The sequence below is a fragment of the Natrix helvetica genome (genome assembly GCF_964273705.1).
Source record: "Natrix helvetica genome assembly, chromosome: 1".
NCBI lineage: Eukaryota > Metazoa > Chordata > Lepidosauria > Squamata > Natricidae > Natrix > Natrix helvetica.
In genome coordinates, this window is record NC_138548.1 from 98801103 (window position 1) to 98816831 (window position 15729).

Sequence of the window (15729 nt, forward strand, 5' to 3'; positions counted from 1 at the left end):
ACCATCATCCCCTCTGGTAACAACCACTTAAACCAGACCCCCATGTTGTATAATCTTTTTGATAAGGGGGAATATTTCCTCCTTCTCTCTCTTATTTTTTGGGGGGATCTGTTTAAGAATGGTGACCTGTTCCTCTTTGTATTTCAATGGTCTCTCCCTTTGGGTCGCAAGCACCTCATCCCTTGTGGATCTCCTGACAAATTTAACATGTACCTCTCTGGGAACTTTGTGACTTCTGGCATATGCTGAGTGTGTTGAGTATTGATTTAAGTTCAGTGAGGCTTTCTGCATACATTTTTAAGTCATCCATGTATAAGTAGATTGTTTATCTTGCCATGTTGGCTTGAGATTTGGTATTCCAGTTTTGTGTTTTGTAGGATTATTGTCAGTGGAATTAATGCAATGTTAAACAGTAGTGGTGAAAGTGAATCCCCTTGGAAGATTCCTCATCTGATGTTGATTTCACCAATGTTCTCCCCATTTGTTGTTAGAAACGTTTTCTATTTTTGCATATTTGCTTTCAAAAATGTACAGATATTTTTGCTGATTCCAAAGTTTTCCACACAGGTGTTAATCCAGCTGTGGGGTAATGAGTCAAATGCCTTCTTGTTATCAATCCATGCCATATTTAAATTTGTTTTTCTTCATTTTGCATTTTTTAGTACCATTTTATCTATGAGCAGCTGATCTTTTGTTCCTCTTGATTATTTATAATTTCCTTTTTGCTCTACTGGATACAAACTGTTTCACATCAGATGATTGAATACTGAATTTGCCAGTATCCTTGTAAAAAGTTTGAACATTGTTGGCAGACAAGTAATTGGGTGATAGTTCCTTGGTTCTGTGCCTTTTTCTGGATCTTTCATTATCAAGTATGTTCGGCCAGCTGTTATCCATTTTTCACTTGTTGCATTTTGAAGCATTTGATCAAATTGAGTGGCCATGCGATGATGGAGGCTGGTCAGATGTTTTAGCCAGTATCCATGCAGTTCATCCAGGCCAGGTGCACTCCAGTTCTTGACCTTCTTTGCTTGTTTTGCTACCATGTCAGTTTTTATTTTCCATCTTGTTTTGTGTTGAATATCTTTGATCCAGGAGGCAGTGTTGTGGTGTTCCACTGGGTTTTCCCATAGTTCTTTCCAAAAGTTCCAAGTTTTTTCTTTACATGGGTGAATATTAGTTTGGATTCGATTTTCATCAAGGGACCGGTAGAAGAGGTGTTGGTTTCTTCTGGACAGTTTCACGATACTGTTTTATTTGTCCTTTGTATCTTTCAATTTTCCTTGCTGTTGCTATTGCACGTTGTTTTAGTTCTTCCATAATTTCCGTTATTGTTTTTTCCTCCAGGTTGTATTTTTTGTGTAAACTATTTTTCAGCTTTTTGTTCTTTAGTTTTCCTTCTTTTAAGAACTTCAGATTGCTGATATCTCCTCGTAGTTTTTAAATTTTATTTTCAAATTGAATTTTTCACTTTGGTGTTCCAGTGGATTTTTTTTTGGCATTTTATAACCTAGTTCTGCAGTTATAACAGCAGCTGTGCTATACATTAATTGGTTGGTTTCATATAGTGTGCTGGATGGGATGGAAATTAAAATGTTCACGGCAATTAACAGATCTTTCACTCGTTTGCTATGCCCTTCGTGAATGATAGGTAGTCTTTTTCTTTCTACATTTTCTTTGATGTGGTTTTCAATTTTTTCTTTCAGCATTTTTGCTAGATCACTTAGCTCTACACTTTGAAGTTGTTGCACAGGAGGGTCTTCATCCTGTATGTTCGTTTCTTCCACTGGCTGGTCAATTTGTTCAGGTGTTGGAGCAATTTCTTCAGCTTGTTCATCATCACTTGTTTTCTTTTTAGCCAATATTTCTAGATGTTGCATTTCCACTTCTGCGAAAACTTTATTACGGATGATGAAGCGCCTTTGATCCATTAATCTTTGTTCAGTTATGTCACTTTCCAGGTGTTGTTCCTTCCACAGTTGCATTGTTTATTTAAAAAATCCCCTGGCTATTGGTTCTGCCTGGTAGTAATATTTGAGGATTTGTGGTCTACCGGGTGCGCTTCAAGGTACTGGTTACCACCTTCAAAGCGCTCCATGGCACAGGGCCTAGTTACCTGCGGGATCGCGTCCTGCCCCATACATCCCTGCGACCCGTCCACTCACACAGAGAGGGACTACTCCGGGTGCCGTCCTCCAGAGAGTGCCAGAGGGCAGCGCCCAGAAGTAGGGCCTTCTCTGTAGTGGGCCCCACCCTTTGGAATGACCTCCCCCCAGACATCAGAACTACAACCGACCTTCGCTCCTTCCGTATGAACCTGAAAACCTACCTGTTTCGACTAGCTGACCTGGCATAACTCTACAACCTCCCCAGCCCAGGGCATTTTTAATTGTAATTTTAGTTTTTAAGGGTTAATTTCACTGGGGTTTTAACTTTTTAAGTATTGTAACTTATTTATTTATTCTTACCCCCTCTATACGCTATATAATACCTTTGTACGTCGCCCCGAGTCCCTGTGGGGAGAGGGGGCGACTAATAAGTTCAAGTAATAAATAAATAAATAAATAAATTTTCTTCGGTTGTCCAAGTTTTGCGCTTTGATTCCAGTGGCTTTGCAGTTGCACGCCCTGGTTCCCTGGCAGTAACAACTGAGCCCTGTAGCCCTTTTTTCGACAGATGTCCAGGAGCCATAGCATCTGACGTGGTCCTTGTTGACCTGGGCGATGATCGTTCCAAAGAAGAATTTGGTTGGTTTCTCCTCATCATTAGTGATGGTAGGTGCCTGGGTTGGCTCTTAGTGCTACGTCACTACTGGTTCAAGGACGATAATACATAATTGTAGGAACCACACCAGATAGCTGTCCAGACCCAGCCACGGCCGGAAAGAGGCCCACCTTCTTGTTTGATGGTAGGAAGGAAAGATCTGGAATGGAGGGGTGGGGGAAGAGACTACCGTTCTGCTTGGTGGTAGGAAGGAATGCTCAGGAATGGGAGCGAAGGAAAGAGGACTACCTTCCTGTTGGTGGTAGGAAATAGGATCAGGAATGGGAGGAAAGAGGCCTACCTTCCTGTTGGTGGTAGGAAGGAGGATCAGAAATGGGGGGGAAGGAAAGAGGCCTACTTTCCTGTTGGTGTTAGGAAGGACGATCTGGAATGGGGGGAAGGAAAGAGGCCTACCTCCCTGTTGGTGGTAGGAAGGAAGGATCAGGAATGGGAGGGAAGGAAAGTGGCCTACCTCCCTGTTGGTGGTAGGAAGGAAGGATCAGGAATGGGGGGGCAGGAGAAAAGAGGCCTACCTTCCTGTTGGTGTTAGGAAGGAGGATCAGGAATGGGGGGTGTTCTGACCCCCTCCTCTTGTATACCAAGACACTCCGACACAAAGTCTCTTCAAAGATGTTTATTGACATACAGGTTCCACCTTGGCAGCAATCCAGCCTGCCAAGGTCAAGATAGCACTCTGGGCAGCAATCCAGCTACAGCGACACCCCTTGGCAGCAATCCAGCTACCAAGCTCCAGATAATCACTTTAGCAGCCAAGGTCCAGGGAACAGATTGACAGTAATCCAGGTAAAACCTTTAGCAGCAATCCAGCCTGCCAAAGTACGACACAGATCTGAGCTTCTCCAACTCCAATGATCAGTTGATTCCTGCAAAGGGTGTGTCCACAAGCAGTCCCTTTATAGTCTGGAGAGGAGTCTAATGATCAGCAGCTGAGAGCCATTATCTCCTATAATTGCTCAATTGCTCCTTACGCCAGGTAGCACGTCGGTAACGAGCATCTAATAGCTCACTGCTGGTGTCTGACTCACTGTCCTGTGACTCCTCCCCACTGCTCCAAGGCATGACATCAGGAGCCCCCTTCCTTTGGCTTTCACCACTGCTCCATGCCTCAGGCGCCCCCTGGTGGCCAACCAGCCTCTCTGCGCCCTGCTCAGCGTCGGAACCCTGTCCAGGGTCCCCCACCTCCTCTTGAGCCGACTCAGAGGACACCTCGCTGTCGGAGTCTGGTGGCAACTCCAATGGCTCCTGCTGGGCCACAACACTATCCCTCACTGCAGGGCCCTTCCCCCGGGCCTGACGCTCGGGATGCGGTCGGGAGGGAAATCGTCCATGATAGGCCCGCACCAAAGCTGGAGCATGCACAGCCGTCGCATCGGTCCAGGTCCCCCCGTCCGAGTCCTCGTCCGCCCAGTCGACCAAATACTGGAACCGACCCTTGAGCCATCTCGAGTCACGGATCCGGGTCACTCTGTGCGATGGCTGTGCGTGCACCTCAGGCGACGACGGCAGGGGCGAAGAGGGACGTCGGAGAGGACAATCCGACCGCTCAGGGATCAGGAGCGAGCGATGGAACACCGGGTGTACTCGCATCGAGCGCGGGAGGGTCAGGCGATAGGCCACCGGATTGATAACGGCCTCCACAGGGAACGGCCCCAGATACCGGTGGTCCAACTTCCTCGTAGGCCGGTGGGATGGAAGATGCCGCGTGGACAACCACACGCGATCACCCACGGCCAATTCCGGCACCGCGCGGCGAGACCTGTCCGCCACCCGCTTGTAATCCTCCTTCGCCTGATTCAAGTAGCGGCGCACCATCTGGTGAACCGCCTGAAGCTCAGAGAGGAAATCCTGCGCTGCGGGGACCGGAGAGTCCACGGGGGTGAGAGGGAAAAAACAAGGGTGGTACCCGACGTTCGCCATGAAAGGCGTCGTCCGTGTGGAGGAGTGCTGCGAGTTGTTAAACGCAAACTCCGCCACGGCGAGGTACTCCGCCCAATTGTTCTGCTGCTGGTTCACGAAGCAGCGCAGATATTGTTCCAGAATCCCAATCACCTTCTCCGTCCCTCCATCGGTTTCGGGATGGTGCGCCGAGGACAGACAAACTTGAACGTCAAGAGCGGCCATCAGCCCTTTCCAGAACTGGGCCGTGAATTGTGTACAACGATCGGAGACGACCCGGTCAGGTAGGCCGTGCAGCCGGAACACGTGCTGGATGAACATGCGGGCGGTGGCGCGGGCTGTCGGCAATCTCCGGCAGGGGATGAAATGCGCCGTCTTGGTGAGCATGTCCACCACCACTAGGACCGTAGTGAAACCGGACGACGGAGGCAGTTCTGTCAAGAAGTCCATGGACACGGCTCCCCAGGGTCTGTCCGGGGTCGGCAATGGCTGTAGCAAGCCTGGAGGAGCTCCCGTCGCTGATTTGGCCTGTCGACACTGCACACATGACGTGACGTACGTCTGCACATCGTGTCGCAGGCGAGGCCACCAAAACGTACGGGAAACCAGGTGCAAAGTTTTGAACAGGCCAAAGTGTCCCGCTGCCAGAGTGTCATGACATTGGGAGAGAACCAATCCACGGAGCGGTCCTGCAGGCACGTAGAGCCGATCCCGATACCTCAAAAGGTCCTCGTCAAAGGTCCATGGGGATGTCGGCCCTACCTCTGCCAGCCGTTGTTCCACCCACTCGTCGTTTCGCTGTGCATTCCGTATCAACGACCGTAAATCCACGGGTTCCTGGATTGCAGCGAAGGACGGGTAGGACCGTCCGGGGGGGCAGTGAGTCAGCAGGGTCTGAGTACTCCGGCTTTCTAGATAGGGCATCCGCCCTCTGGTTCAAGGCACTGGGGATATACGTGACCTTGAAGTGGAACCGGGCAAAAAACAGAGACCACCGGATCTGGCGCTGATTGAGCTTCCGCGCTGTTGTCAAAAACTCCAGATTCCGATGGTCTGTCCGGACTTCGACCTGATGCCTGGCCCCCTCCAGGTGATGTCGCCAGGCTTCGAACGCCGCCTTGATAGCCAACAACTCCTTCTCCCAGATGGTATAATTGCGCTCGGAAGGATTGAGTTTCCGAGAGTAATAGGCGCAAGAGAAAAGGGTGCCATCAGGGGCGTGAGCCTGCAATAACACCGCCCCCACCGCGATGTCGGACGCATCCACCTCGACTACAAAGGGGCGATGGGGATCAGGGTGTTTCAAGATCGGCTCCTTTGTAAAAGCGCGCTTCAAGGCCACGAACGCTTGTTGTTCCGTGGACCCCCAGTGAAACGGCACTTTCTTTTGCAGGAGCCGAGTGAGGGGCGCGGTCAAGAAAGCAAAGCCGGGGATGAAGGTCCGGTAGTAGTTGGCAAACCCGAGGAGTCTCTGAACGTCTTTCATCCGTCGAGGAGATTGCCAACTTCGTAATGCCTCCACCTTGCCTGGCTCCATCGCAATTCCTTCAGGGGATATACGGTGCCCCAGGAACTCGATGGTGGTCTGCCAGAACTGACACTTCTCCAGCTTGGCAAACAAGCGATGCTTTCGAAGGCGCTGCAAGACCTGACGCAAGTGCTGTTGATGATCCTTCCGAGACGTAGAGTAGATCAAGATGTCGTCCAGGTAGATGACGACAAACTGATCCAAAAGGTCCCGAAAGATATCGTTCATAAAATGTTGGAAGACAGCTGGGGCATTGGTCAACCCGAACGGCATGACCGTATACTCAAAATGTCCGTATCGGGTGCCAAAGGCTGTCTTCCATTCGTCCCCCGCCCTGACTCGAACCAGATTGTAAGCTCCACGTAAGTCCAGTTTTGTAAATACCACGGCCTCCCGGAGCCGCTCCAACAACTCGGGAATCAGAGGCAACGGGTAGCGATTACGGATCGTGATGGCGTTCAAGCGCCGGTAATCGCAACAAAGTCTTAGATCCCCGGTCTTCTTTTTGACGAACAAAACCGGGGCAGACAAGGGCGAAGACGAAGGCCGGATAAAACCCCGGGCAAGGTTCTTGTCAAGGAAGTCCCGCAATGCGGCCAACTCCGGTTCAGACATGGAGTATAGGCGGCCCGTCGGGAGTTTCGCATCAGGTACCAGGTCAATGGGACAGTCGTAAGGCCGGTGCGGTGGCAGTTGATCCGCCTCCTGCTCGCTAAACACGTCTGCGAACTCTGCTAAATCCGGCGGCACTGTCACCTCGGCCGAACTGGGCACCTGAGCCTACTTTCCTGTTGGTGGTAGGAAGGACGATCTGGAATGGGGGGAAGGAAAGAGGCCTACCTTCCTGTTGGTGGTAGGAAGGAGAATCAGGAATGGGAGGGAAGGAAAGAGGCCTACCTCCCTGTTGGTGGTAGGAAGGAAGGATCAGGAATGGGAGGGAAGGAAAGTGGCCTACCTCCCTGTTGGTGGTAGAAAGGAAGGATCAGGAATGGGGGGCGGGAGAAAAGAGGCCTACCTTCCTGTTGGTGTTAGGAAAGAGGATCAGGAATGGGGGTGGGAAGGGGGGAAGGAAAGAAGCCGACCTTCCTGTTGGTGGTAGGAAATAGGATCAGGAATGGGAGGGAAGAAAAGAGGCCTACCTTCCTGTTGGTGGTAAGAAGGAGGATCATAAATGGGGGGGAAGGAAAGAGGCTTACTTTCCTGTTGGTGGTAGGAAGGAGGATCTGGAATGGGGGGATTATTATTATTATTATTATTATTAGTAGTAGTAGTAGTAGTAGTAGTAGTAGTAGTAGTAAAAGTGTTATTTTTAAACTGGCTGGGAAGGCAGCAAATGGCAATCACATGACCACAGCATGCTGCAAGTGTTGTAAATATGCACTGGTTGCCAGGCATCAAATCATGATCATGTGAACAGAGGGGGACTGAGACAGCCACCAGTTCCAGGATTTCTCAGACACCTACTTTTTCAGTGCTAGTGTAACTTCAGCCACTGAATTGGTCAATCATTTGACTGCACATTTGATTATGAGGGGAGATTTAACCCAAAGTTTTCCCAGGTTATCTTTTTAGATGCTGCTCTGTTATATACAAGTCCGCTATGCAATCCATCAGCCTTTGTCTACACTCTCTTCAAATCAGATTGTGTATAATAACCCTTCTGGGCACACATCCTGATGAAATAAACTTTTTGAAAAACAAAGAAATACTGAAATTGAAAAGTCCAGGTTTTTTTTACCAATTAATTATTTGAGAATGCCTGTACAATTATCAATTCCCCAATATTTACAAGTTAGGTGCTCAATTTTGGGGAAAACATTCATTTTGTTAATACAAAAATGCTCTCTTAAAATTTTCACGGCATTTATGGCGGTTATAAGAAATAAAATAAATGAATATTAATATTCTAACGGAAAAAAGACACAGTGAATTATAATCTCCAATTTAATGACTTCTCTGAGTTCCTGGAACTTACCATTCAAATGAGAAAGATAATCAATATATGCCAAGACATACTCTGGAATGTCCCCATATTTCTTCAAGCCTAGCTCAAAAATCTTAAAAGCCACTGACTTGTCCTGTGAATTTAAGAACATTATTAGTCAAGTAAAAAATGAACCATGTAAAAAACTGATATAATAATTCCACACACTATGAAGAATTACCTTGCTGCAATAATATTCCATCAGAGCAGCTGTAACATAAACATGGTGGCGAGTGCGGGCATCTTCTCGTGCTTTCTTAAATATCATTCGGCCTGATTTTATACCTTCTGCTCGCCTTGCAAATTTCATGTACTGAATATAAACCTGAGGAATGGATAATCTTTTAGCTTCAGTGCAGTATAAAGAGATCTATACTTTATTACGAATGTGGCTTTGTTGCACATTTAAACTTCTTTATATTTTGAAATTCAAGGTAGCATATATATTTAACATGTTTTAGTTCTTAAACATCCAAAACATAACACGTAATTGTCTAAACTCATATTGCTTCTCAAATTCTTTGGGGATCAAACCGAGCCCCACATAGCAAATAACTGATACACAATTCATTGATCAAAAATCTCCACTACCATATTGCTCAAGTGAAATTATAAGCCATTTTGCTTTTCTGCTTCTCCAGCTGCTATCCAAAATTGCCAGCAACTTTTAGGGCTGTGAATTTTGCCAATGAATTGTTTAGGTTTGCTTAGATGTGGAAAATGAGGTGGAATAAATCAACCATCTGTCTTTTCATAATAGATAATGTATAATCTCATAATTCTGATCAGATTTAATAATAATGATAACTGGCATGATTTACTGAAATCTATTACCAAAGCCTGGTTGGAAGGGGAATTCTCCTCCCAAAAATGTGCCCATCTGGGTTTCAAGTGTAGCACCAGCCATGATTCTAAGACAGGGCAGCAGGGTTGCTATTGTCACTTGAAAGATCCTGACAGCTCTCAGAGACCTTACTGATCAAGTTGGACTCTGGGGATCAATTGGAATTGCTGCTACTGGACCACTTTCACTTTCTGAGCTGCTCAGTGTCATAACTGGATTGGCAGTAGAGTTTCCCAGACTTATATTGAAGGACATCAAACTCCCTCTCCTGGGTATGGGGTCAGAAGCAGCTTGGAACTTCATGGTCACTATGAAGGCATAGTGCTACCTTGAATGAAGGGGTCAAACAATACCTCTAGATTGGGCTGTATCTATGTAAACGTTTTCTGCTTCTGGATCCCAGAAAATGTCCCTGGTTTTCAGAAGGTTCTGGAAATAAAACAGCACCAGGAATATCTAGAATATCTCTGGAACAAAACTAAGAATGAATCCAATCAGGAATGTGATGATTTTTCTTCCCTTATTGTGTCTCTAGGTGAAGGTAGCCATCTAGAGGTCCTGTTCAAGGTGACCCAGTCTCTCCTAGGTAGGGATGGGCCTGAGGAATATCTGCGGGACAACTACAAAGATACCCGAGGCAGATAAAACTACTAAAATCCATTCTAAATTGGATTCCAGTTATGCAGGTACTTTAAAATTGCTTGAGGCACAGTCATGTATGGTTATATGAGAAAGGTTTAAGCCAGTTGGTCTCAAGGATGTGGACAAGGAATCTATGGCCTCCTGTAACTTACATCCGTGTCCCTCCTGGCTGGTTAAGGCCTCTTGGGAGACAAACTGTGGTTGGATCCAGGCAGAGGTGAAGTCATCCTTGAGGGAGGAGATGTTCTGCCGCCCTTAAAGTGGTGGTGGTCCACCCCATCCTCAAGAAACTATCCTTGGATCCAACAGCTCTGGAAGATTTTCACCCTGTCTCCAACCTTGAGAAGGTGGTAGGCTTGCAGGTCCAGAGGAACCTGGAGGAAATAAATTATCTGGACCCTTTTCTGTCACGTTTCAGACTGGGCTATAGCACTGATACAGCATTAATTGTACTTGACCTACAACAGAATTAAGATGAGGGTGATGCCTCCACCCTGACCATACCTGATCTTTCATTAGCCCTCAATACCCTCAATCATGGTATCCTTCTCAATTGGTTTAGAGCAGTGATGACGAATCTTTTTGGCACCAAGTGCCCAAACCGGAATGCACATCAGAGCACTGGAAACCAGAAGACCAGCTGGCTGGTGCACATATGTGTGCCGGCCAGCTGGTCTTTGGGTCTCTGGCACATGCATGAATGCTGGCCAGCTGGTCTTCGTGCATGCTGGAGTGCCAAAAACCCAAAGTCCAGCTGGCCAGTGCACACATGCGCATGCGTTAGCTGGTCTTCAGGTTTCCGGCGCTCTGGTGCATGCAAAGACTGGCACACCGGAAACCAGAAGAGCAGCTGGTGACAGCACACATGCCCACAGAGAGGGCTCTGTGTGCCACCTCTGGCATGTGTGCCATGGGTTCGCCATCACGGGTTTAGGGGATTGGGGGTGAGGGGCACAGTGCTGTGTGGTTCTGTTCCTCCAAGTAAGTTGGTTTTGATGGAGAGAAATGTAGCCCTAGATTTCTGATTTTCAGATTCCTTTAGAGCTCTACCCTCTTTCTGCTTCTATTTAACATGAAACCAGTGCATGAAGCCATCTGTTAGTAAGGGTATAAGTATCATCAGTATTTTGATGATATACAGATTTACTATTCTATCATTGGTCAATCAAATTATGCAAACAAGTTTCTTTCAAAGTATCTGTAGACTGGGGAAAGGGTCTGGGTGGGAAAATAACAAACTTCAGCTCAATTTAAGCATGACAGAATGGCAGTAGGTTTTAATGCCTCCACCCTTGCCCCTACATCTATAGACTTTCCATGTTTAGTTATAGGTGAGGTTGCATTCTTCCAGACAAAATTAGTTGTCTCACAACTCCAAAAATTGTGGTTGCTCCAACACTGGAAGTTTTTAAGGAGCGGTTGGACAACCATTTGTCTGAAATGGTATAGGGTTTCCTGCTTGTCCAGGGGGTTGGACTAGAACACCTCCAAATTCCCTTCCAACCCTGCTATTCTGATATTCAGTGAAGATTTTGGACTTGCAGCTCCCGCTTGAAGAGCAAGTTGCAACTGTGGGTAAAAGAGCCTTTGAACAACCCCATCTTGTGCATTAGTTGCACTCATTCCTGGATCTGGAGTCACTGTCACTCATGCCATAGTTACTTGTTACTTGAAGTGCTGACTTTAGCTGTACAAGGGACTTCCCATCAAGACCATCCAAATGCTATAATTTCTACAGAATGCAGTGGCATGAATATAGGTATACCTTAATGCATCCGTGTAATATCACTGCTTTATGAACTACACTGGCCTTCTATTGGCTTCTGAGTGCAAATTAAGATACTAGTTATCAATTACAATATCTTACGTATATCATGTTGTGATGGTTTTATACTCGTTAGTTATCTTACTTTACTTTTTAATCCTATTTTGGCTGCTCAGCTTCATATTTAATAATTGAGCAGCCAGATAAAATTGTTTAAATATATAAACAAATCCTTAAACAGCTGAAAAAGTTTGTAATACTAGAACTTATTTTTGAATATGGTTCTTCACCTTACTTTGATACCTATGTATGTATCATCACAAGTTAAATAACAACAATAACAAACTTGGATGTTACTTGATTCTCAACAACTCTGGGTGGCTCACATCAGAGAGCATAATAAAATCAATAAAAGATAAAAGAAGAGCTAGATATTATGAAACTCTTATTTTGTTTTTTGGCTTTCTTTGCTAGGATATTCTAGCATTCTTGATGACCCTAACACTGTTAATGCGTACGAAATTATTGTTAACAGCGATTTCACTTGCTATTCTCCTTAAACACATGTTGAAACAATGTGTAATGTTTTTCATATTTCCATAATTTTAAGCACAGGAATATAATCTTTACCACAATGACAAAAAAGCTGAAGTAACATATGATTTATATAAATTTGGGGATATGAAATAAGCACAAAAAACGGTTTTAAAAAATGCCACTGAGAGAGCTAAGCCAAGAGAATCGAAGTTGGTCAAACTGCAATTATTTGAAAGTTGAAGTACTAGAGATCAAACATACCAAAGTGGGATCGATGTCTTCAATAGCCAAGAGTCTATTATATATGCTGTGTACTTTCTCATATTTCATACGACTCTGCACAAATTTAAAAAAATATTTCATTAGTTTAGGCCCAAAGTGGGATCAAACCATTAGCATAATAGTTTGACTGTATTTTTATGGAGATTACAATCTTTAAACATAGGGGAGGACTTCAATAAAGTTTGAGAGAATAAAGAAATGTTTTGATTCACCTCTTCATAATCTGCATAGGCAAAATAAAGAAGCATATTCTTTTTTAATAAAGTGCTGATTGCTCTTTCATAAATATTTGCTGCTTCATCACTGAAAAGTTTAGCATTGTTCATATCCTAAAATAAAATCAAATAATGAAAAGAATTTGTCAGACAAAAAATAATTAAAAAATATAGTCAGAAAACAATTTTCAGCCATTTAAACCATGCTCACTGAAAAAATTATACTGGCATTGTCAACTTAATTGGATTACATATCAAAAACAAGCAATCTTGATTGGTTTCTAATTGGATATTTGAGTTCATTTTATATATATTGGCTGCAAACATTTATGTCATACAAGTAGTCCTTAGGCTACGGCCACTTGTTTAGCATCTGTTTAAAGTTACGATGGTGCTGAACAAACTTACAACTGGTTCTTCAAGTTCTGGCCATTGCAACACTCCTGCAATCATGTGATTAAAATTCACATGTGCAGTGGTCAGCTCATGATTACAATCATGTGACAGCCACAGTCATATGGTAATAATTTCAAGCAAAGTTAATAGCAAAGCCAGAAGGTAGTTGAAAATTACTCCCACATCCACTGCGTTTTTGTTCACCCATGCTCTGGAATTATTGCCCATGGCATCCCCACATAGTATTCAAGTACCTGCCCATGATCCACAACATCTGATTGCAGCCTACCCCAGTCCCCCGCTAAAGCATTGGAGCATCTATCTGTAGAACCCTCTGCCCCCCTCCCCCCAGTGGACGTTCCCTGCAGCACTAGAGTACCCGCTGGCCCTCTTTGCTGGGATTCCTTCCTCACTTAACAACTTGCATGGGTCTGGGATTACAATAGCAACTGAGACTGCCGAGATTGCAGTCTTACTAAGTGATGTGGTCATGTGACATCACCCTTTAGGATCGCATCATTTAGTGATGGGTCTTTCAATTGACATTGTAATCAGAGGACTATCTATAATAAATTCACAATATTGGTTACTTTTGTTTCCATACAATTTTTCAATTATTTATACCTAGATTAACATATTAAGTCAAATTGGTGTTTGTATAAGAACAGCAAATCAATTTTAAAATAATTAACAGTGTTAATACTAAATAACAATGTGTAATAAAACACACAGATAACACGAAACAATGTGTTATCTATGTCAGTAGTCTACATGCAGATATTTCAACGTTTTTTCTTACTCCTTTCTCAGCTAGCAGCTTGCTGGATTGTTCAAGATATTGTGCAGCTTCGTACCAGATATCAGGATGATGACCCAATACTAAGAGGCATTGTTCATATGCAAACATCACTAGAAGACACAGAGACAATATTTATTTGGCATTTTGCAAAATAAATCATGACTTATTTAAATCACAATGTTTCTTCAAGCCCTCACTAACCAATTTTGCATTGTTTGATTGAAAAAATCACATCTTATTGTTCCCCAATAAGTCTGTAAATTTGAGGGCATTCTCAGAAATGTACTTGTTTTGTATTTTCAGTAGGTTTTTTTAACATTTGAAACTGTTGGTGACCCAAGCAACATCATATATTTAGCACACAAAGGAATCATTCTTGTATCCTATAATCTAAGCAAAGGTAGATTTATTCTTCTATTAAAAAATGATCAGATTCTGTTTGCAAATGCTTTGCAATCCCATCATGGAAGTGATCTGGGCAGTAAGACAAGACTTAGCACACAACACAGCACCCTAGATTTAGAATCCAGACTCTATCAAAGTATCTGAAAAGCAAAAAAAAAAAAAAAAGAAGAAGTTACCTCTCTTTGTAATGAGGGTTTGGTCTTCCGTACGCAGAGGGTTACTCTTTTCCCACTGAATGTATTTTTTCCACATGTCTACCTGCTGTGCTTCTTGGGGAGTATTTTGTGGTGGGACAGAGGGAGCATTACGGTCCAGACCTTTCATCACAGTCTCGTACTCCTAAAAGAGAGGTAGTTATTACAATAGTTAAAACAAGACAAATAATTCAATAATGTGTTTTGTTTTTAATATTTGAATATTGTTGTATTGGCCACATATTGCAGTTCGGTTTTTTACAAAAATGTATTCATAAAAAGGAAAACAAAAATCCACCATAATCCGTACCTTAGCAACACGTCTAGCATTCATATAATCTCTACTACGATCTTCAATCATTTTTTTGGCTAAGTGGATATTGATTCCCTGGAAAAAGAGAAAAAGCTGTTAAACTCTGAAAACCTGTACTTATTCACTGAGACCTCCTCTTATGTATTTTATTAAACAAGTTATACATGGTATACACAAAGCTCCCTTTTTACGAACTTCTAATCTCTTAATTCTGGGTAGTGTCAGGGCAAATGGATGGAGCGGAGCGTTTACAGGCCTGATGCCATCCTGATGGCACAGAGTTCACAGCAGATATTTTTTCTTTGCACCTGGGGGAGAAATATCTGCTGCTACCTAGGACTGAATGCTCAAGCTTCCAAGTGGGAGGAAAGTGTCTTCATCACTAGTCCACCATGATGTAAAGTATATACAGCATAACTATGAGAATTTAAAAGAAGCATGACCAGAAATATACATAATTAAAGAAAACTTTCAAATAAATTGACTAGACCAGATTTCTTGTAAAAGGAAGGAAGGGAGAGAGAGAGAGGAAGGGAGAGGAAATGCTTCTTCTTTTTTAGATGAAAAAAAAAATAGCTTCAGAGTTTTTTAAATAACCAGTCACTGATTGTCAAGATAAGGTATTCATATTGTTATAACTGCTACATAAACAATTCATATTAACTCCATCAACTTCTTTCAACTTTTAATAAAGATAATAAAGGCTTGGGAACATCAGTTAATTCTTATAAGTTAATTCTTATAAGGACTCAGAAAACTAATTTCAGAAGTAATTCTGAATTCACTGTGATTAAGGCAGACAATAAATGCTTAAGTTCAATAAACTTTGAAGAAGCATTAGAAGTCAATCAAATTTAGATTTTAATGTTATAAAAAAATTAAAATCTACCTGTTTATGTTGTGAAAAAGGTTGTTCCCCAAAAGATTCATTAGCTATTCTTGAGCTAGGATTATCACAGTATATATACCTTGTGGCCAAAAGGATCAAAACTGTGTCTGCAAACCAATGTTCTCCATATGTAAATTCTGCATCATTGAGATCAGGTACAAAAATCCATAGTCAAACAAGGATCCCAGAGATTTCAGTGGGATAGGACTGACTTTCTTACAAATTATTTTCTTTCTTTCTGAAGTTAATTTAAGCT

The 15729-nt window shown here is 43.5% G+C and overlaps 2 protein-coding genes across 2 annotated transcripts in view; one reads left to right on the forward strand and one right to left on the reverse strand.

Annotated features, from left to right (window-relative positions):
- TCP11L1 (t-complex 11 like 1) overlaps window positions 1-11758 on the forward strand; it is a 44863-nt gene extending 33105 nt beyond the window's left edge. The window contains exon 11 of the mRNA XM_081936171.1: window positions 9572-11758. Within this exon, the coding sequence (XP_081792297.1) occupies window positions 9572-9681 (110 nt within the window). The 3' untranslated portion in view covers window positions 9682-11758. The remainder of the gene's footprint in view (window positions 1-9571) is intronic.
- The window catches only part of CSTF3 (cleavage stimulation factor subunit 3), a 67654-nt gene that overhangs the window by 7825 nt on the left and 44100 nt on the right, over window positions 1-15729 (reverse strand). Inside the window, exons 9-15 of the mRNA XM_081936167.1 lie at window positions 14582-14659; window positions 14254-14416; window positions 13673-13782; window positions 12475-12591; window positions 12242-12316; window positions 8374-8517; window positions 8184-8286 (exon numbers count right to left, since the gene is read on the reverse strand). Coding sequence (XP_081792293.1) covers window positions 8184-8286; window positions 8374-8517; window positions 12242-12316; window positions 12475-12591; window positions 13673-13782; window positions 14254-14416; window positions 14582-14659 — 790 coding nt within the window. The remainder of the gene's footprint in view (window positions 1-8183; window positions 8287-8373; window positions 8518-12241; window positions 12317-12474; window positions 12592-13672; window positions 13783-14253; window positions 14417-14581; window positions 14660-15729) is intronic.